Below are 23,090 nucleotides of genomic sequence, written 5' to 3'. Positions count from 1 at the left end.
CTAACATCTTGTGCTTTTTCACTTTCTTCATTGGAGAGAAAACACAAGTGTTTTAAGTGGTTGGGAAGAGCTACGGCCTGTGCCTCAGAACAAGCTCAAACAGACTCTGCACAGGAAGTAGACACACCATATGTGAAGAGAGAAGAGTGATGGCCAACAGCAGGGGTTACAAAGGCTGACTGCACACTGATCCTACAGGTTGCAGACTGAGCTAAGATTGCAGAAATAGCACAAATACGGGGTGCCAGGGTGGTTCAATCGGTTAAGCATCCAACTCTTTTTTTTTTTTTTTTGCATCCAACTCTTGATGCCAGCTCCGGTCGTGACCTCACAGTTGTACGACCAAGCCCTGCTATCAGGCTCTGTGTTCATTGGGGAGTCTGCTTGAGACTCTTTCCCTCTGCCCCTTCCCCTGCCCTGTGCTCTCTCTCTCTCAAATAAATAAATCTTAAAAAAAAAGAGAGAAAGAGATCAGTACATTTTTAAATAATACGGCACAATTACAAAATAAGAGGCTAAAAGAAGGGAGAGGTGTTTGGGAGATTTGATAGTTCATGTGACAAGGACTACAAAGAATCCAATGTGGGAGAAGAGCACAATAAAAACAACTTGTCCTCGTTTGTTCATTCACTTAATAATTACAACCAAGTCCCAACCAAGAACTTCAGGCACATAACAGCGGAAAATGTTCATCTAGCAATCTGGTCCTCCTATTCTTTCTTTTGAAAACCTAACTTCCAGACAGAACGAAACCTCACATTAGACACTTAATTTCTGGGTAACACAAAGCTTGAGACCGGGAAGAGCCATGGTGTCTGCAGCATGTGAAGCCCTGCACCCCCCTGCTCAAAAATGCCAAATAAAGTCATTTCATTAATAAACGAGGGGCCCACCTTTATCAACACAAATACCAAAACAGGGACAAAGTCATCTGCTCCAGGGACGGAGTCCTCATTGGCCAGACTCAGGAGGTTCATGATGGTGGAGCACATTCGCAGGATGCACTGCACTTTGTCCCGGGGTGTCTTGTAAGCACTTATTGTCCTGATTTCTGACTGTGCAGATGGCCAGGGTGCCTCCCGAAGATAAACCTAAGTGATACCACAGACAGACAAACAGATGTTGAATCTAAGAGCAACTACGTACGGGAAACCACAACAGCAATCTCCATGTCAGGAAGCAGAAGAGCAAGCTTGGTGCCTTTTCCTTTCTTCAAACCAGACTGCTGTTCTTTCTCCTTCCACTAAGATTAAAGCTTAACTTTTAAACTTTTAAATAATTTGCTTCATATTTTTGAACAAAGCAATCTGGGTATCAATTAACGGGGAAAAGGGCATATGATTACACTCAACCTAGAATTCATAAAATTTTTAAAAAGCTTAACTTTTAAACTTTTAAATAATTTGCTTCATATTTTTGAACAAAGCAACCCAGATATCAATTAATGGGGAAAAGGGCATATGATTACACTCAACCTAGAATTCATAAAGGTTTTAAAAATTATCTTTCTTAAGTAGCTAGAATGGAACTTCTCTATATGTAGTAGCTGATTCTAAAAGCAGAAACAAGCTACTTCTGAAAGAAGAAAATTTAAAAACATGTACAGGGTAGCCCCAGTGGCCCAGCAGTTTAGCGCCGCCTTCAGCCTGGGGCGTGATCCTGGAGACCCGGGATCGAGTCCCACATTGGGCTCCCTGCATGGAGCCTGCTTCTCCCTCTGCCTGTGTCTCTGCCTCTCTCTCTCTGTCTGTCATGAATAAATAAATAAAATCTTAAAAAAAAAAATAAATAAAAACATGTACATTTGTTGAAGTAGTACTAGAAATAAGAGATTCAAAAAATAAAAAGATAATTATCAATGTTTCATTAAGGGGACTTTAACAAAACCACCAGAACACTTACATATTTGAAATTTTCCTATTATTTTATAAAAATTGTATGACACTATTTCTCATGTGCATCTGTCATAGTCTGAGTACCAGACTGTATTTAGGGAATGGCTCTTGCCACTGTTATGCACACAGAGATAGTGTGTGTAAACAAGCAAATTAAGTAAACTGGAGATAATGAAATCCCACACACACACAAAAAAATTGTATGACACTAAAAGGTAATTTTGATGTCACATTCAGATTTAATTTCCACCCCTGGAATAGTAGTTGTCACACTCTGTGGAGTGTGACCAAATGGGACTTTTCTGCAGCAACATCAATATAAGTCATCCATAGAGGGGTGCCTGGGTGGCTCAGTCAGCTAAGCGTCTGACTCTTGGTTTCCACTCAGGTCATGATCTCAGGGTTGTGGTTTTGAGCCCTGCATTGGTAGCTTGCTTAAGATTCTCTTTCTCCTTCTGACCCCCCTCCCTACCCCACAATCACGAGCTCTCCCTGAAACAAACAAAACACATCCATGGAGAGCACTGCTATGGGAGGTGGGGCAGGCTATGGACGAGAAGCCCTGCCTGCATGTGGAGGGGCTCTAGGAGCCCTCAGTGCAGCCTCCTCCTCCTCAGCTCCCTAATGAGGTCCTGTTCCATGCCACGGAATTTTAATCCTAGGACCTTTGAGAACTTAGAATTACATCTAATGCAAATTGTGTCTTATAATTTATTATATTGTTTCCCTGAAAAATTGCTAACATCATACAGTATATTGAGCAACTATTATTACCACTTGTGCCACATAATCCTAGATTACCTCTGGTATCTGAAGAGCTCTGTGATTTGCAGTCACTACTTTAGACAATCTCTGAATATGTTCATGAAGAACCCTGAAAACACCCAAAAACACATATGTAAATACATATTTCAGAAAATAAGGCACAGAGTCATAATTGATTTTTTCAAAACATTTTAAACAATTAGACTTATTTCAAGATACAGATTACAATTATGTTGAGAGTATCTCTTAGCTCTAAGTATTCCATCTTGTCAAAAAAAGTCTCACACTTAGGATCTGCTTAGAAATGCTAAGTGTGCTGAGGGGAGACAAGGAGAGTGGGGAATTCCTTCTATCCTAGCTGAGGACAGCATTCCAAGAGAGAAAGGAGAGGAGCTCTAGTCCAGAAGCCATCTGGACACACTAATTAGTAAAAGAGAGGGATCAAAAGCCAGAAACCAAAGATCACAGAAGCTTAGATAGAGAAGGGACTCTGAGAATACTCAACATCTCTCTCATTTCATAGATGAAAATAATCAGGCTTAAAACAGAGAAGGATTTGCCTAAGGTCACATAGAGGTTAGGAGCAGGAGCTAAGGCCAGCTTTCCTAGCTTCTACTGTTCCTTCCAGAACACTGTGTTAACTGCCCACTCTATAAAGCCTACAGAAATGCCATAGAGGAGATGGTAGGAATAATCTGCTTCAAAGTTCTTCTTTGCAGTAAATACAGTTTGAATGTCTCTACTCCTTATCCCATTTTTTTCTGAAAAGAAAACAGGTCCCATTTGGTGAAGTAAGTACAGAAGCCTGGGTGTACCTCTGAGATTATGAACCAGTGGGAGAGTCAGGCTCGAATAATCTTAACCCATTCACAGAACACACACGTAATATCTTAGCATTTACATGAAAGAAACCTTCTATAGGGGGCACCTGGGTGGCTAGCGGTTTAGTGCCGCCTTCAGCCCAGAGTGTGATCCTAGAGACCCAGGATCAAGTCCCACATCGGGCTCCCTGCATGGAGCCTGCTTCTCCCTCTGCCTGTGTCTTTGCCTCTCTCTCTCTATCTCTCACAAATAAATAAAATCTTTAAAAAAAAAAAAAAGAAGAAGAAAAAAGAAACCTTCTATAAACCACTCATGACTCACCCTGAGGTCCTATCATACGGACCCCGAGAGCCGCTGGCACAGTAAGCCAGTGGTGTTACTGCTGGGGAGCACAGCAGCCACCTCAACATGCTTAGGGCAGAAACAAGGTTGTAAAGCAGTGCTCAAGAAAATGCAAAAAAGGAAAAATGAAAATACAAAATTATCCCTAGCCTTGTTACTCAAAATATAACCCTTGTTACCACTCTAGGTATTTTTTTCAGGATTAATTTTTTTTAGGATTACTTTTTAAAATCAGCTTTATTGAGACATAATTCATGCACCATACATTTCCAGATATTTTCTGATATTCAAATGTAGAGCTTTTCATTCCTAATAAATAGATAATGAACATACAGAAGTCAAGCACTGTGCCTGATACTGGGGGAGTGGTGAATAAAAGTATTATGTTCCTGCTCTCATGGAGACAATGATCCAGTGGAGAAGAGAAGCATCACCAGATGACCACATATAGCAGTGATCAAGAAGGGGGTGATTCTGCCCCTCGACATTCTGGTTCTCACAGCTGGTGGGGTACTACTGACATCTCGTGGGTCCAGACCAGGGATGCTGCTACACATCTCACAAGGCAAACAGCAGCCTCCCACACCAAAGAATTATCTGGTCCAAAATGTCAATAGCAGTAGGCTGAGGAATGACTCTACCAAATGTAAAACCACAACTGTGGCAAGTGCTAAAGAAAGGTACACAGGCCCAGGAGAATCCTGCCAGGGATGTGACCTAGTAGGAAAGGTCAAGGAGGCAGTGCTGCAGTCAAGATCTGAAAGGAGAGGAGAAAAGAGAACAGATGACGCAGAAGAGCAGCAGTGCCTTCCAAAAAGGCCATACCAACGGACACACCCTCTGGCCTAATTCCCCACTTCCCTGAAAACAGGGTGCTAGCCTGCTTTCTGATCCTGCAAAAAACCTAACACATGCTGCCGTTACTGGCACATACTAAGTCTCACACACAGCCTGTGTAAACCATGGGACTGGCTGATGGAGTCCTACGTGGTCAACAAGGACGCAGTAAACATGGGAGTGCTCACTGGTCACGAAGTATGTCCCCATCCTGGTTAGGGTAGAAAGCAAGCTTGAAAATCCGATTCATCACACTCCGTTCAATGGCCAGCTGAGCATCCTGAAGCTGCTCCTCACTCGCATTCTGCCATATGACATCTTGGGCCATCGCACCATAAAGGAACTGCAGAAAATCTTCTACCTGAGCAGTTTTATCATCAGCTGCTGTGAGTTGCTGAAAGTCTCCAATGCAAAATAATAATTTTTTAAATACACTAGCTGAACAATTTTAAAAAGGAAATCATAGAAATCATTTTATTACCTAGTTATATAGATATTACACTCTTAAAGCCAAAAGTATCTGGGTATGGTTTATTTCAGGGGAATATGTGGCCAAATCGTTAAAATCAGGAGAAAGGTAAGAAATATGCAAAAGTTTAAGAGCAAGAGGTTTGTTATAAAAATGACATGCTTTAAAAAAAATAAAAAATAAAAATAAAAATGACATGCTTTGACTAATGTACAGACTTGCTGAATCACTATACTATACACCAAAACTAATATAACACTGTACATTCAATTATAATGGAATTTTAAAAATAAATATAAAAAATGAAAGTAAAATTTTTTAATGATATACTTTATTTTTAAATATGAGAAAAAATTTGTGGATCCAAAACTTTAACCAATTTTCCCAATTTTGTATAAACTGTAGGTATTTGATCCACGATAAAAATGCAATTCACTGGTTTAACATAAAAGTTTAATTATTAAGACTCCATAAAACACCTGGGCACTTAAGGGACTTAGACATACAAGTCATCATACCAGCAAAACAAAAATTTCCAAATCTCCCCACTAATACTTGGCTGAAGAGGTGTTTAATCTAAGGGTCTATAGTTACCATGAATGAATTCTCTAATTTTCTTTTCTTTGCTCTCAAGCAGCAATCTCACACAGACAGTGGTGAAGTATCGATTGGCCACCTCTTTGTCCCGTAAGACCCTCTGCAGTAGCCTTTCCAGGTGAGCCTGTGTGGTCTGCAGTCCTTGCCGACAGCGAGTGAGATAAGCAATATAGGGGGCCCTTTTCCTAGAAGGAAATAGCTTTGTAAGGATATCACATACATACAGTGCACACTTTATTGGCAACTAAGAGTCCTAATTTTTCTTTTAAAAAAATATGACCTCACAGACTTTGATTTTATAAATTAGCCATGTCAGGCTGAGACAACTGTCTTGAGGACTGATTACACATGCTGCCAGCTCCAGAAACAGAACCATTCTGCACGTTAGTACAGAGTAACACCTACTGGGCTGAACACTTAGCTACCTAAACTCACAAAATGTTACTAAGACCCTTGGCATTGTTGATCTATTTTATATCGGCCTACAGTCTCCATGCTGGTAGGACCTCATACTTTACAGGAAATTGATTGCTACAGAAGACTAAAATAACAACAAAATACAGATTAATATACCAGTAGATCATTAAATATATCATTGGTTATTCGCTTATAGTCTAATTGTAACAATCGTCAGAACGCCCATTCCCTAAGCCTTGGGGGCCTCTTTATCTCCCAAGAATCTCAATTCGTTCTTCTTCTGAACTGTTAGCATAGGGCTGGCAGCAAAGAGAGGGCAGCAATTTTTAGGCCTACTCCTGCTTCCCTACTCCAGGGAAGTAATTTTTCCAGTCACTCGCAAGAAAAGGGGAAGGATATTCTAGTTATCCTGGCCTCACCTCTGCTACCACTGCTTCTGTGCAAAGCTGAAGGAAACGACATTTCTCCGTTAGTGAGAGTTGCTCATTTACAACTACATTTCCAGATAAACACAAAAATGTGTTCCTCAGAAATCTACATCCACGTAACATGGCCCAGCATGGGCCAGCATATAGTAAACCTAGATTCACTTGTGAAATAAAGACAGAGAAGATTCTTGTAGCCAGGTGAAAAGTGAAGAAAGCTGAGGCAATTACCTGTAGTCCTCCGCAATAGAGGCCAGCAGTTTCCTACAAGTTCTGTTATCAAAGCGGCACACACAGCGCATTGTTTCTTGAAGTTGAGCCATTAAATTCTTATCTTGTAAATTAATTGCTTCAGCTATTTGAACTTTTAAGAAGCACACAATTTCATTGTCTAAACCAGAGGGAGAGAGGGGAGGGAGGAGGATTTGTTATTGTCAGGGATTTCCACTGTATGCCATCCCTCAGCCTCTGGGATGTTAGTTCTGTTCTACCACAGATCGGCAGAACTAAGCCGCATTGTCACTCTCAATTAGAGAACACTTTAATGAAGTATCAGGAATTGAAGTGCCCTTACCTGAGGCTCATACAAATATATTAATGGAACCAAGTGGAACTGCTATAAAGCTTACATAAGGTTGAATACAGGCAGTTTCACATGGCTCATCCCAAACATACAGGAAAAACTTACCCTCCGGGTCTGTATGGTCCGGTAAACCATTCCTTGTTGAATGGGTTAGCACTGGGAAAGCAACAGAATCCGCAGAGCAAAGAGCAAGCCTCAGTTTCTTTTTTGCATCTCTGAAGGAGAAGGAGTCAAAAGTACATTAATCTCTCTATGCAGATGCAGCCTGTTTATGAACACTCACTATATAAATCAAGATGCTACCTCAGGACCCAAATGTTTCAAGCGGTCATAAATAAAAGATAGTATTTTTTTTTAAGATTTTATTTTTTATTCATGAGAGACACAGAGACATAGGCAGAGGCTCCACAGGGAGCCTGATGCGGGACTCGATCCTAGGACCCCAGGATCATTTGCCCTAAGCCAAAGGCAGATGTTCAACTACTGAGCCACCCGGGCATCCCAATAAGAGATAATTTTTAATTTACTGACATCTCAAAAGAACAGGCTTTCTAATTACCCAAGGAACAAGGCCACAGAAATGCTCTGGGCAGGGATCAATCTGCAAAGTCACCAGAATCAGTCCAACAACAAACTCTTTTGGACCCTGTAACATGTACTGAGTCCCACAATGGGCACTATGAGGAGAATGAGGAAACGGTATTTATAGCAGGGTGAGCAGGGGCCACAGAGGTCACCAGAACCATCCCACCACCCAAACCAAGAATGCTTTCCACCACATCTCTTGAGAAAGGTTGATCCCACCACAGGACAAGCTCACCACTTGATAAGATCTTTCTATTGCTCTACTGCTTGAAACGGCAGCTTACTCTGCCACCCATTCAGTTTTCCCTGGCAGTTCTCACATGGCTGGGGAGCTTGGTGTGGGCAAAGGCACTGTCACCTGTGTCCTTTAAATACCTTACATGCCCCCTGTGAGCACAGGTGGTGGTTGTTTTTTCACACCTGAATTAAAGCCTTTGATATATGGCATCCAGAGTGAAGCAGTCTTCTCAGGAAATAGAATTTTGTTCTTATCTTTCTACTTTATACATTTACTCAGTGGCCCAAAAAATCATTTGACATGAAGTGAACGCAGTGGTGATGAGAAGCCCAAACCCACAAATTCGAAATCTTATCAAAAAAATACCTGTATGAGAAAGCAGAATCCTGAGGGTGGGCCGCCTGGCTCGCAGAATCCGGGAGATCATCAGCCGAGATGTTCTGTAGTGTTTCCTCACGGGGAGAGTCATGTGCACTTTCACCGTCACCCATGACCTCTGCACAAACCCACCCCCCAAGAGAGGACAGAAGCAGATTAACTTGGAGGAGTCTAGCACTAGAAGGTGTTCAGAGCTACTCAACCATAAATTAGCACTGTGCTTTACCGTCAGAGTTCTTCAAAAATGAAAGAAAAAAAGTTCACTTAAACAAAATTGAGAGAGCAGTTGGTGAGAAGAGGACTTATATTTTGTATGCCAATCATAATCCAAGAAATGAAAGTCTGTGGCTTAACAGATAATGCTTTAATCAGAATCCCTGAACCACAGAACTAAGAGGGGCCTCAAAAATCATTTCACATAACACCTTCATTTTACAGGCATGGAATCCTACCCAATGAGAAAACAGCTTGCTATACGGTGCTCAGCTACCTGGTGGCGAAGGTGAAATGCGCACTCAGGACTCATCTCTTTCCTAGAGCTTTGCCCACTGCCCAATGATGAGCTGGGACCAACTCACAAAAGCAGCCACAACAGATCTGGGGCTCCTGCAGTTGTTTTTATGTTTTTAATTAACCAATTTAGAGAATATACTCATGTATAAAATCAAAAGGAGGGCAGCCCCGGTGGTGCAGCGGTTTAGCGCTGCCTGCAGCCCGGGGTGTGATCCTGGAGACCCGGGATCGAGTCCCACATCGGGCTTCCTGCATGGAGCCTGCTTCTCCCTCTGCCTGTGTCTCTGCCTCTCTCTCTCGCTCTCTCTGAATGAATAAATAAATAAATCTTAAAAAAAAAACGAAAAACAAACTCTGCCTCTTTAAAAAAAAATCAAAAGGAATAAAAATTCATTAGTATAATAAAGATACTGTGCTTATGAGGGCAACTATCTTTATTAGGAGAGAACTTCAAATGCTTCAGAAAAAAAAGAAAAAATATGCAGATAAAATGTAGCAAAATGTTAACAACTAATGAATTCCAGGTAGAAGGAAAATGGACCTTAACTGTACTATTCTTTCAACTCTTTTGTTATTTTAAACTTCTTAAAATAGTAAATGTGGGAAACTCTCCTCTACTCCTACTCACTCTTAGGCTCCCTACTAAGTTCTCCTTGAGCTGATGTCCATTACCAGTTTGTCAGAGACTCTTCTAGGGACACTCTGGGCACATACAAGCATAAACACATGCATTTTACAATTTATGTCTCTATGTACTTTTCTTTCCTGTTACTTTACCTTGGGGATTGTACCATATTTCTCTAACAGCTATTCAAAGTAACTATTACAAAACTACTTTTTACTCAGATCACCTTTTTCAAAAAAAAAAAAAAAAAAAAATCACCTTTTTCACTGGGACCAAAGTGAGTACACTTGACCTGTGAATAACACAGGTCTGAAATGTAAGGGTCCACTTATATGTGGATTTTTTCTTTTTCTTTCTTTCTTTTTTAAAAGATTTTATTTTTAAGTAATTTCTACACTCCACATGGGGCTCAAATTCACAACCCCAAGATCAAGAATCACAAGCTCTCCTGACTGGGCTGACCAGGCACTCCTACGTGGATTGTTTTCAATAAATATATACAGTACTGTGAGTGCATTTTCTCTTATGATTTTCTTAACAACATTGTCTTTTCTCTAGCTTACTTTATTGTAGAACACAGTATGTAATACATAAAACATACAAATTATGTCTTAACTGTTTGTTGTTAAGGTTTCTAGTCAACGGTAGGCTATCAGTCATTAAGTTTTGGGGGAGTCAAAAGTCACATATTAATTTTTAGCTACGCAGGAGGTTGGTGCCTCTAACCCCCTTACCCCCCACATCCCTCACAGTGTTCAGAGTCAACTGTATTCAAATCTTTATCATGATTGTCACCTGCACTTTCATAGTTTGCCATTGCTCCTTCACTGGGGCTGGTTCGCTTAATGGCATTCCTGTATTTGTCCAGAATATCCTCAGCGACCTGAGCTTGTGCACTGAGTCTAGGGCTGGGATCATCTGTAGGGAAAAGGAGAGTGAGAGAATTAGCTCCCCTTGGTTGGTAGCAATTCTGATGTTAGTACGACACCAGTAGCATAATCCAAAAGGCGGATTAGGAGGTAAGACTTAAAAAGAGCACATATCTCAATGTTAAGAGGCACCATGCAGCTGCCTGCTTATCCCATTTCTAAGTCTGAGAGCCTTACTGAAGCACAAATTGGGTGGATTAGCTCCACTTTCTCATCATTGTCAAAATTCTGCATGACAGTGTTGAGAAGTTCAGTGCAGACTACATGAATGATGGGTTTCTAAAGTGCTTCCACTCAAGTTACTGCTGTTATTAGCAAACATACTAACAGAACTTCCAACAATGCATCTTCATATACAGATTTTATATTCAGACATCTCCATGCTGAAGCAGGGGGAAAGTATCAAATTTAGAATTATGCCCTTTTAAAAAATAAAAAACTTCCTTCCTCCATCCTTCCTGTATGACTCTCTCTCTACACATTTGAAAACTTCAGATATCAACACTGTCTTACTGAATGAATCTCACCACGACAGTGCAGCTGCCAGAAGAGTGTACTTTTGTGCCTGCAATAGTGTCTGAGGCACTTCTAGAGAATCTAGCCACTGTTGGAAAGTGCTAGAATTGTACCCAGGGTACATGGAGAAAAAGCTTATCACCATCACAGATGCAGCATTGTTTACTGTCAGGACCATTATCCTGTCAGCAAAATCAGCACATCAAAATGTGTTCCTGGCATCTAAGATGGCAGAGTCATCAATTAACAGTCATCAAGACAGAGAACTGCTACATATCTATGGAACAAAATAAAGTTCTATAGTGAAATGCAAACTCCTGAGATAGATCTAAATCAAGTAGGTAACCATAAATATCCACATTCTAGTAGAATCCCATTTTTCAGAAAGTCTAAAAACACATTAAAAAAATCACTAAGTTTTATATATGTGTGTGTGTGTGTGTGTGTGTGTTAAGAGAAGCTAATAATAATAACAGCTATTATTTATTGAGCACTTACCACGTGCCAGGAACTGTGCTAAGCACTTTATATGAATGATCTCAATTAATCATTACAACAACCCTATAGGGAGGTACTTTTATTACCTCCATTTTATGGAAGAGGAAATCAGGTATAGGGAGCTCATGGCTCATGGGCTCTTCTGTTTCCATGGGAAAAAAAATTTAGTATCCACGTCTCTGTAAAATTGCAGTAAACTGTAGAGAAACAGGATTACCAAACTAATCTTTCTGCTATAATGGTATTTGAATGCACGAAAAGAGTCCTAATAAAATCTGATCTTCTTCAAAATGTAAACTGATAAAACTCTTACCATTACAAAATCTTTCTTTGGAGGGGAAATACTTTTTTGCTATTGGTTTTGAGTGCTGGCTTGAGCGTTCTGAAAAATGGACAATAAAATTTGGCAAACCATAGGGAAAGCCATAATGTTGCTTATAACATTTATTTCTATGCCATTCTTAAGAATTTCATCCCAGGAAAGTAATGAAAACAAATAAAATATGCTACATATAAGAAGCTGTGAGCAATATTTTCACAGTAAAAAACTGGATACAATTTAAGTATCCAAAAGCAAGAGAACATCCACAATACTGTAAAATCATATGACAGATTATCTGTAAGTCAATACAAATTATTAAAACCAACTGTGTCTGGGAGAAACTGGAGAGAGTTTACAAAATAACATTTACTAAAAGAAAAATACAAAACTACACAATACTCTGATCTAATCATTAAAAAGGCATGTACAAATATGGAAAGACTGGGAAAGAATATGAAAAAAAAAGATAGTTTGGGTGACTCATTATGGACAGACCATTAAGAAATTTACTTTCATAACCTTTAAAAGTTGATTTAATGATTAATCTTCAACAGGCCATTAATTAGGACTGGGCAGAAATTTCTACACTAGTTGGCAAGCTAAACTGCATGAATCAAACACAAAGAAAACGAAATACTTTATGAAAAAAACTTATACTTAGCTTCTAGATTAGGCACCAAGAACCAAGAAAAATGTTTGCCTAAAGACACAAGCAAAACAATCTGTAACTTCTCCAGTTATTAATTCAACATTTTCAAGACATGAGATTTCATTAAGAGTATTTCACTCCATAAACACTGGGGGTGGTCTAACATTAGGAACATGGAAAGAAAACATAAATATGTTTCTAACTCTTCTCAGACTGTAGACTCCTCAAGAATAGGGGCCATGTGATTTGGCTCAATACCCACAACACTTAGCACAGTGCCTGGCATGGGTCAGATGTTCAACAAGGATCTGCGGGTTGAGTAAGATAGGCTTGACCGCTCTCCACAGGGAACCCTGGCCTGGACACACAGCTTCTGCTTTTCAAAGCCCTTCATTCCAGGAGAGTCACTGCACCAGATAAAGCAGGGATGTATGCTAGAGACCGTGGAAATACATCCAGATACATGGAACCAGAGACCAGAATAACATGCATTAAAATGGGATTCTACCTGTACTACACTGAGCTCTTGAGGAGGATGTCCTTTGGAAACCTGTATCATCTTTTAATAAAAATCTTCATTTTAACTTAGTAGGATAACATACTTGAAAATCAAGATAAGAAAAAAAGAGGTGAGAAATTAATTTCCATTTAGATGCTCTACAGCCATCAGAAACAATACAAAGCTATCAAACTCAAGGCTGGGTCAATTAACACTACTTCTCGAACTCATTCCTTTTAGGGTGCTCACTCATAATGTGCCAAACAGAAGCTGCAAAAACACAAATACTGTGTAAGGTAAGAACCCAATCCCTAGTTGTATTTTCCTTGGGTCAGATAGCAATGTTAAAATGATTCAAGCTGCAAAAAACCGGTAAAGCTTATAAATTTATGATATTGTTTGAACACTTTATCACAAAAAAAGAAAATGATTAGGTAGAACAGAATTTCATTGTGATCCTGAATAATCAAGAACTATAGATGGGAATAAATTTAGAATTCTATGATCAACATTAGAGAAAGCTATTTGATCAATGATCCAAAGATGGGGCATGCATCACACTAAAACCATCATCACCTTTTCCTAAAAGGCCCTGTGTGGCATCGTCCCACTGGGATGTTGCACTGTAGGGTATGCCTGGAGGCTCAGCACCAGGGGCCTCATCATAAACAGAAGTTATGATAATGAGGATGAGGATGATGGTGGCGGTCTGCAGAAGAGCACACTGAAGTTCACTGCGGCAAACCAACTGGAAGCCACAGAGCCATGAAGAACACACTCCCCACCGCACACACACAGACACACTCTGCTAAAAAGGCAGCGCTTATGGCGCCCAAGAAACAGTGCTATGAAATATGTGCTCTGGGAATGAAGGAGCCAGGAAGTCCACGGTCTACAAACCTGTGAGTGTTGAGAATCTGTCAGGCCCCACATCATCTTTGTCTTTTTCTTGTTTTTCTTTCTTTCTAAATGGTATAGGAGCTGGAAATTAAATAAAGTCAGTAGTGTGACACATAACATACTGCACTACTTGGAAGACAGCAGTCATTTTGGAGTATTAACTGGTGTGCCAACATTTCTAAGTGAAAGGAAGGTGAAAAGTTTAAAAGCTAAAAAATCCCGAGTGTCAACTGATAATCATTCTTAAAACAGCATTGAAGATTCTTAAAGAAGCTTTCAGAATCTGCTTTGGGGTCATCTGTTACAGGAAGAAATCCAAACCACTGCTTCTTAACCTCTGCTCGAAAACAACATTCAAAGCTCTGAGCCTCAATCTCTCCTCATCAAGGGGGCTTGAGTGCGGCTGAAAGCAGTGCTCCTCAGCTCCTGAGCGCCACGGTGCTGAGAAGAGGACTTCGGAAGAACTCCCTAGCCTTAATCCTGGATGATCTCTCCTTGCAGGAAGAGCCACTTTTGCCAACTCAAATCTCAATATCTACTGCTACAATGCCAGCCTATTCACCAAAAAAAAAAAAAAAAAAAGAGCAAACAATTTTATACAACTGCCTTCCAAAATAAACAATTATTAATATTCAAGATATAGATATTCTCAACAAACATAAACGTAAAAAGTTTATTAAGTTTACTCCAGGAATGTAAAGGATGAATTCTCAATGTTTAATTACCAATAGCATCCCTTTTTCCTGCAGTAATTATCAGCAATACAAATATCAAAAGTCCTATGTTTAACCTGAATTGTACATGATTTTTAAACATGACCTGCCTGACTTCCATTTATGAAACCACTACTACTCCCTGCAAAGAACAAGAACTTTCATTTCTAAAGGTCTGCCTTTAGCATTCACCTGAGTGATTCCATTTTCTACACCCTCAAAACAGCTAGAAACTCAGGCCCGGCAAGCCTCACAGAGGAGCTGAGATACTGGCTCTCTGAAAGAGATTTGGGGGCTTTGCTTCTTGTTGCTAATATAATTCTACGATTTTATAAAATTACCTTTGGGCATGGCAGAAACAAAACGTTTTCTCCACCAAGGTCTGTTCCTGTCTGATTTTTCATCATCGCTATCTTTGCGTTCTTCAGTCTGTAGAAAAAGTTTGATGCTTTATTTGGAGTTGGACAGCAGGATAAATTACTATGAAAAGGATTTCAGTTTGTCTGTGAAATACAAAAACCACTCTTGTTTGTCTTAAAAGCAAAACTATTCTTATTGCTGTACAGGCAATTTCTGAAACATGGAAGTGTACCTTTTAAGCACCAGACTTGATTGGCTTGAGAGCAAGTGCTATCTTACTACTGTTAGTAAATCAAAACCTTAATACAGAGCCTAGCATAGAGTAGGCACTCAATAAATACTTATGGAAGGAGTAAGTGCAATGCACATGAAGTCTAGGGGGTTAGCAGAGACGACAACAGTAGTAGTAATAATAAAATTAAGAATGGGGTGTGTGCCAAATACTGAGCATAAGGATATTTATTTCATTTAAACTTCACAATAGCCTTAGGAGATAAACACTACTATTAATTCCTTTTTATAGATGAGAAATAAAGGGCTAAAAAAAGTTATCACCCTATCCTCCCCAAAGTTATATAGCCTGCATGTGGCATAGCTGAGACTCAAACCCAGATCCAAGCAACTTCAAAGTTCATGTTTCGATCACCAATTATAATGAGTTGAGATCACATGTCAAACAGCCCATAGTTCCTTTACTAGCTTATCAAGTGACATTAGACAAATCACTTAATTTCTCATCTCAGAAGGGAACTGTGAAGTTTAAATGAAATTAGATATAAAACTGCTTGGAGAAAAGTTCAAAGTGTCATAAAAATGCAAAATATATTACTACAAAACCAAAACCGTACAAGTTTCCCAAGTTGTGGACAAACTACACTGACAGATCATCTTTAATCATGACTACTGTCCATCCTTACTCTTAGATTTATATATACTGTGTTAACTTCAGATATTAAGAGAACCAGGCAGATAGAACACTAAAGCTGACCACAATTAGCAAAATTCTTCTAGATGGCCTGTGTCCCATACCTCTCCTCTTGAGGAGTCCTTACTCGGGGATGAAGATGATGAATGAGGTGCAGCCACCAAAGAAGTAGCACCAATGGCTGCAGCTGGAGGGAGTTCTCGCTCTTCGTTCCCTGGGCGACGGTTCCAGCTGGGATCACTCATAGGTCGCCGGACAGATGATACTATATCAGAGCTCCTGCTGCGAACTAATCTCTCAGGGTATGAATGCCTTTGCTTGAATGCCTCCATTTCAGCTGGAGTTAAAACATGGGAACCAAAGTTTGGCAACCTGGCCTCATTTCCTCCCACAGCTCCTTCCAGAATTGGGGGATCTGGTGGTGGATGTGATGGCCTGGCATAGTGAACCTTTGGCCTTACCACAGCAGAAGCCCCTAGAACACAGGAAAAAAAATGTTAGCAACTGAGATACAACTGATCCAACAATGGCATAAACAAAGGGTTTTGGTTCTGTTCTTCTGCCCAGGGTAAGAGTCAAAAAGCTGATTTGACTAGTTTACCTTCATGTGAAGACAGTGGATCAAACATGGCAAGTAGAGACTCTGATTGAGAAGGAGGAGAGGTCAGCTGGTGGGCGCCTAAAACAAACGGGCAAACTGTAAGACTAAATCAGAACTGTCATCAATAAGAGTTTCTACACAATGAAAAAGGTTCTAGCATTCTTCCACAGTTTTCCTTTCCTTTTTTTTTTTTAAAGGTTTATGGGATCCCTGGATGGCTCAGCGGTTTGGCGCCTGCCTTTGGCCCAGGGCGTGATCCTGGAGACCTGGGATCAAGTCCCACATCAGGCTCCCTGTGTGGAGCCTGCTTCTCCCTCTGTCTGTGTCTGCCTCTCTCTCTGTGTGTCTCTCATGAATAAATAAATAAAACCTTTAAAAAAAATAAAGGTTTATTATTTGAGAAAGAGAGAGAGAGAGAGCACACAGTGGGGAACAGGGAGGGGGAGACAGAATCTCAAGCAGATTCCCTGCTGAGCCCAGAGTCTGATGACATGGAGCTGAATCTCAGGACCCTGAGAACATGACCTGAGCAGAAATCAAGAGTCAGAAGAAGCTCAACCAACCCAGGCATTTCCACAGCTTTCCTTTTCTGATCAACAGAACTTGAGGGGTATAGCAGAAAAAAAGAGAACCTAATAAATACCATATTCTGATTACTTCAAATTCATGGTATGTTTTTATCTACATACAGGGATTTTAATGACATTTAAGTGGTCTAGCATCCACATGTTAATTACATTTAAGACCAAACTGTAGGGATCCCTGGGTGGCGCAGGGGTTTGGCGCCTGCCTTTGGCCCAGGGCGCGATCCTGGAGACCCGGGATCGAATCCCACGTCGGGCTCCCGGTGCATGGAGCCTGCTTCTCCCTCTGCCTGTGTCTCTGCCTCTCTCTCTTTCTCTCTCTGTGACTATCATAAATAAATAAACATTAAAAAAAAAAAAAAAAAAAAGACCAAACTGTATTATAGTTAATGCAAAGAGTAGAGTCAATAGATGTAAATTATCAAAATTTTCAGAATGTCACAACTGCCCTTCCTTCCACCTATAAAAATAAGGGTAAAAACTAATATTAATAAGGGCAATATTACCTAGAAGGAGTATAAATAGAAAGTTGTGAAATCTGAAATTCTTATACAGCTCTCAGAAAATGACAATAAATTGACAATAGATAAAAATGACAATAAATAAAAGTACTCTTTAAAAGCCCGGTGGCTCAGCGGTTTAGTGCCGCCTTCAGCCCAGGGCGTGATCCTGGAGTCCTGGGATCGAGTCCCACGTCGGGCTCCCTGCATGGAGCCTGCTTCTCCCTCTGCCTGTGTCTCTGCCTCTCTCTCTCTCTCTCTGTGTCTCTCATGAATAAATAGATAAAATCTTTAAAAAAAAAGTTTCTTTAAAAAAAAAAGTACTCCTTAAAAAAATGAATAATATTACATTATACCACAAAACAGACTTGAACTATTCTCAGCTACGGAGTTCATATGACTCCTCTAAGCATGTCCACACAACCAAAATCAGAAATATCAAAACAGATAAGTATGCAGAGGCTAAAACTTTCAAATATATAAAAGAAATTGTTCCCCTAGGGGTGCTTGGGTGGTTTAGCCCACCAAGTTGGTGAAGCATCCAACTCTTGATTTTGGCTCAGGTCATGATCTCAGGGCTGAGATCGAGCCCTACTTAAGATTCTCTCTCTCTCCTTCTCCCTTTGCCTCTCCCCAGCCTCTCCACACACAACCCCACTAGGACTATCTCTCTAAAAACAATTTAAAAAATAAAAAATTAAAGTAAACTCTAAATTAAAGTAAATTAAAGTAACTCTAAACTTTTTGAGTCTGAGCTCTTTAATGCTAATGCTACTCTGATTTTATGGTTTTTGATTTTTCTTTTGTTCTAGGTTTTATATTTACCTTCCTCTATTAAAATTATAAAAATAGTATATTATTATGAAAGACAGCTTAGAATATCTGTTCTAAAATTTTGGTCTTGGGCAGCCCTGGTGGCTCAGCGGTTTAATGTGGCCTTCAGCCCAGGGCCTGATCCTGGAGACCTGGGATTGAGTCCCATGTCGGGCTCACTGCATGGAGCCTGCTTCTCCCTATGCCTGTGTCTCTGCCTCTCTCTCTCTCTCAGGAATAAATAAATACAATATTTTTAAAAAAATAAAATAAAATTTTGGTCTTGGGCAGCCCGGGTGGCTCAGCGGTTTAGCGCCGCCTTCAGCCCAGGGCCTGATCCTGGAGACCCAGGATCAAGTCCCACGTCAAGCTCCCTGCATGGAGTCTGCTTTTCCTTCTACCTGTGTCTCTGCCTCTCTCTCTCTCATGAATAAATAAATAAAAATTAAAAAAAAAAAAAAAGAAAAACAAAGTGAGGTTGCATCTCCTTTAAAAAAATAAATAAAATAAAAGTTTGATCTTAGGACACTTTTACATTCTTAAAAATTATTGCCCCAAAGGACCATTATGTTGGTTTTATCTATTGATATTTACCATATCATAAATTGAGCTGAAAACAAATATATATTTATATATTAACTCATTTAAACATATCTGTTAAATGGTAATACAAATAACCCATTTAAATGAAAAAATAAGTATTTTCCAAAAAAGAATAGTAACATCTAGTAGATGACACTGTTTTACATTTTTTCAAATTCTCTTTAAGGTATGGCCTAATAGAATCCAGCTGGATTCTCATATGAACTTCTGCTTTCTATCTGTTGCAATACATATTTTGATTGAAGTATATAAAGCTGGCCTCACACAGATATGCAGTTGGACAAGGGAAGATATTTTAATAGCCTTCTCAAATAATTGTGGACATTCTTCTATGATATGACACCAAATCTTGACTAGTAGTTATGTATAGGTTAGCTACAATCTGGAATCTGAAACCAGATCAATGAACTTTTTATACTGTTACAATACAATTAATTGGTCTGTTTTCCAATATCATGCATTGATCACCAGGAAAATGCTGTCCAATTAGATATGCAGATCCTCCACATGTTGACACATTTCAATATATAATACCAAAAAATCACATTCTTAATACCGCCAATCTCAACAGAAAAGTCTTTAAATATCAGAAAGCTGTCAAGCTCATGAAGGTGGATACGAGTTTTCCAAAATTCTCATTTTTTATCTGAAAGCCTGAGTTTTATCACTGACAACAAACTCCTCTGCCAGTTGTTTTCCTTGAAGTGATAGGCTCACTTTGTTAATTTTTAAGCAATGCCTGCCAAATACCCAAATATGAAGAACTACAGTTTGTCGTTCTTTCAAGTAAAAGTGTGTCATGAAAAACAAACAAGAGAAGAAACACCTAGTTAAGCTCACAACTCCAAAAACCATTTAAATGCTTTTCCTGACTACAGGAGAAATGTATTAGGGGTATTTCCTATTTCTTCAGAATTTTAAACAGATGTGTGTATACTCAGGGTTGAGACATAATTAAATAATTTTTACTGCAACATGAAAGATATTCATAAGTAAAACTTTCTTTTTTACTGCATGAGAATATAGTGACTGCTAACAGTTCAGTACCACTACTTTGCTTCATGCTAAAGTCTACCCCAGGAAATTTAGTCACCTTTGCTTGTGCACCATCAGTGCAAATGTCAATACAGTGAAAAGGACAATAACCTTTTACTATTACGAAAATATCTAGACCTCACTACCCCCCATCCCTCAAAAGAGTCTTAAGGTCCCTTAGTAGTCCATGGAAACTATACCTTGGAAAATTGCTTTTTTAGAGCAGTGGTTCTCAAATAGGGCTATTTTGTCCCCCAAGTATCATTTGGCAATATGCAGAGACATTTTTGGTTGTCACAACTGCAGGGAAAGAAGGGGGGTGCCGTGTTCCTGGTAGAGGCCAGAGATGCCACTAAATATCCTCTAATGCACAGAACACGTCTTCATAACAAAGAACTACTTGGCCCAAAATGTCAATAGTGTTGAGGATGAGAAACCCTGGTTTAGAAACAAACTTTTTTTTATAAAGAAAAAGTATCTAAAACCCTAGTTCTCGGTACATAAAACCATGGCTAGTATTTTGGTATTTCTTTCTTGTGCTTTCTCTATGGTACGTTTTTTAATGCTTTATTATCTTATACATGAAATTCTTTAGGATAAGTTTTCCAAGAGATACTATGTTCTAGTATTTCTAGAGTTTCAATTTATTTCATATGTTTTAAAGGATTTTAAAAAACAGACACAAAAAACCAAACCAAACCAACAAAAATCAGCCACATAAATTATGAATGGGTGCATCAAAATTCACTTAGCAATTCTATTTGTTCAATTCTTAGATTGCTTCTCATTTTCTGCAATATAAATGTTATGAAGAACATCAATATAAATGCTACAAAGAACATAAGATTTTCTGTATACATGGAACTATTTCCTGATGAATGATTCCTAAACTGGACTAACTGAACCAAATTTAGCTTGTGAATTTTTTTTTTTTAAGTAGACTCCACACCCAGTGTGGAGCCCAGTGAGTGGCTTAAACTCATGACCCTGAGATCAAGACCTGGGCTGAGACCAAGAGTCAGACGCTTAACTGACTGAGCCAGTCAACCCCAACCCGCTTTATGAATCTTCAAGGCTTTATATACGTACTGTCAAATCATGCTCCAAAGTGCTATATCAACTGATATCACCAGCAAACATGTGAATGTGATCATTTTTAAGTCATTTTAAGTCATTCTATTTCCCTTCTTACCATGAGTTACTTCATCCATGTCTGGACTAGTGACAGAATCTTTACCCCCAAAATCAGAACTGCACTCAGATCTCAAGTCTTCAATCTTATTGGGAATATCCTCGGAGGTTGCACTTATGCCTTTAAAATGAATAAGTAAATACAGTAAAAAATCAATAGCAAGAAGAATGGAATAACCACATAAAAAGTATATGAAGTTTGGAGAAATGTAAATATTCTCAAAATTTTTATGTCCCAGTGTTATACATGTGAGATGTCTGGTATCACAACCTTTACTGCCTAATAAATATGCTTACCTTGATTTTACAACATAAGCACAAGTATCATATGGTATCTAAATACAGTAGTAGAGGCCACCAAGAACAGATAGAATTAGAGAGGGAACACACACAGTTTGCCAATGACCTCAACAAGCTCTATAAAGCCACACGTTAGGTTCTCATAGATTTAAGGTCCCACAGAAATAATTTTGTTTCTTAGAAATTTCTCAACTCTTAAATAAAACATATCTCTCTGTTATCAACTTTATAAATGGAGAGGTAGGAATACACCTTGCAATCCTTATTCCTTAAAACAAGACAGACATACCCGACACAACACTGAGGCCTGGTGTGCTGGGACGGGAACTGACCTCCCTGACATCCGTATCATCAGATGTGCTACCTAGTCCAGAACAGCTCTCCAGCTCTTGTAGACGCTCCTCCTGCTTTAGATCCGGGGCCTCTAAACAGAAGACACAGGTGCCACATTAGTGATTCAGTTAGCGTGCTGCAGTTTCAGCTTGTGACACCCACATGAGGAAAGCTACCAGAGCATGAATGAAATCATTGTAAACAGATTTCTAAGTCTGGGCCAGTTAGCAAAGCTGGTTAGACTGAACGCTAAAGAAGCTGAGGTTGTGATTTTTATCCCAAAATAGGTCAGTCTGTTGTGCAAAGGTGAAAACTCTGCCCATAGAATACTAATCTCATAAAACACATTGTTGGTTAACAAGTAAACTCAATAAGAGAATACAAAAATAGCTTAATATTAAGCCGAACATTTCCTAAAAAATAACTCCAATGGGCACTCAATAGATAGTAAGTTAATCCTACTGTCTCCTTATGTAACGGTCAGCACATCTGAGTGCATTAACGTTACAAAACATATATCAGAATCACTTAATTATTCTTGAGCCAAGTAGATCAAATTAGAATATAATTCAGACATACAGTTACTTGAATTTGCATTCTGATAGTTGACATTTAATTGAAAGCAAATTTATCTTTATAGTCAGAAAAAAAAGTAGAAATGCAATATATAAGAAAAGAAAAAGTACAAAACACTTTGTTATAGATTTATAATAATCCTGCACAAAATAATTCTCAGAACTCCAGAATCTCAATTTCATTACATTTCAAAAACACATTAGCTATCTTTTAGAGGGTCAAGTTCTTCCTGGGATGAATATAGGCATGCTTACCACACATCCAACCGTTTAGGGCTCAAGTTATATTGCTATTCCTATGTTATGATGAGTTAGTGGGAGATACCAAACACAGTGTCCCACCAGAGCTCTGCTGAGTTGCTAACAAATGCTTACAAATAACTGAACACAGAGTCAAGAAAGCACCTGCCATCTTAGCCCATGCCATCCCAAACTGTTTTTTCTTGATGGACAGAAAACGCCCTAACCTACCTGTCCGTCTGAAATTCTTAGTAATATGGTTGCATCACACTTGACAAAACGTACATAACATATAAATTAAGATACATTTAAAACTTCCGTGAGGGATCCCTGGGTGGCGCAGCGGTTTGGCGCCTGCCTTTGGCCCAGCGCGCGATCCTGGAGACCCGGGATCGAATCCCACGTCAGGCTCCCAGTGCATGGAGCCTGCTTCTCCCTCTGCCTATGTCTCTGCCTCTCTCTCTCTCTCTCTCTGTGTGACTATCATAAAAAAATAAAAAAATAAAATCTTTT

At 39.3% G+C, this 23,090-nt stretch overlaps 1 protein-coding gene across 7 annotated transcripts in view; it reads right to left on the bottom strand.

The window, feature by feature from the left end:
- Nucleotides 1-23,090, bottom strand: part of GAPVD1 (GTPase activating protein and VPS9 domains 1) — an 84,206-nt gene that overhangs the window by 4,369 nt on the left and 56,747 nt on the right. For 4 of the 7 annotated variants that reach the window (XM_077850667.1, XM_077850668.1, XM_077850669.1 and 1 more), the window contains 14 exons: nucleotides 21,719-21,853; nucleotides 21,131-21,250; nucleotides 16,404-16,481; nucleotides 15,907-16,277; nucleotides 14,859-14,946; nucleotides 13,805-13,885; nucleotides 10,287-10,409; nucleotides 8,342-8,471; nucleotides 7,258-7,367; nucleotides 6,801-6,960; nucleotides 5,725-5,912; nucleotides 4,850-5,063; nucleotides 2,697-2,769; nucleotides 894-1,091 (listed from right to left, as the gene is read on the bottom strand). In XM_077850667.1, coding sequence (XP_077706793.1) covers nucleotides 894-1,091; nucleotides 2,697-2,769; nucleotides 4,850-5,063; nucleotides 5,725-5,912; nucleotides 6,801-6,960; nucleotides 7,258-7,367; nucleotides 8,342-8,471; nucleotides 10,287-10,409; nucleotides 13,805-13,885; nucleotides 14,859-14,946; nucleotides 15,907-16,277; nucleotides 16,404-16,481; nucleotides 21,131-21,250; nucleotides 21,719-21,853 — 2,069 coding nt within the window. The remainder of the gene's footprint in view (nucleotides 1-893; nucleotides 1,092-2,696; nucleotides 2,770-4,849; nucleotides 5,064-5,724; nucleotides 5,913-6,800; nucleotides 6,961-7,257; nucleotides 7,368-8,341; nucleotides 8,472-10,286; nucleotides 10,410-13,804; nucleotides 13,886-14,858; nucleotides 14,947-15,906; nucleotides 16,278-16,403; nucleotides 16,482-21,130; nucleotides 21,251-21,718; nucleotides 21,854-23,090) is intronic. The other 3 variants (XM_077850670.1, XM_077850672.1, XM_077850673.1) reach the window with 1 other exon arrangement.

Source organism: Canis aureus, chromosome 16 (genome assembly GCF_053574225.1).
Source record: "Canis aureus isolate CA01 chromosome 16, VMU_Caureus_v.1.0, whole genome shotgun sequence".
Lineage (NCBI taxonomy): Eukaryota > Metazoa > Chordata > Mammalia > Carnivora > Canidae > Canis > Canis aureus.
This window is presented reverse-complemented; position numbering and strand designations above follow the sequence as displayed.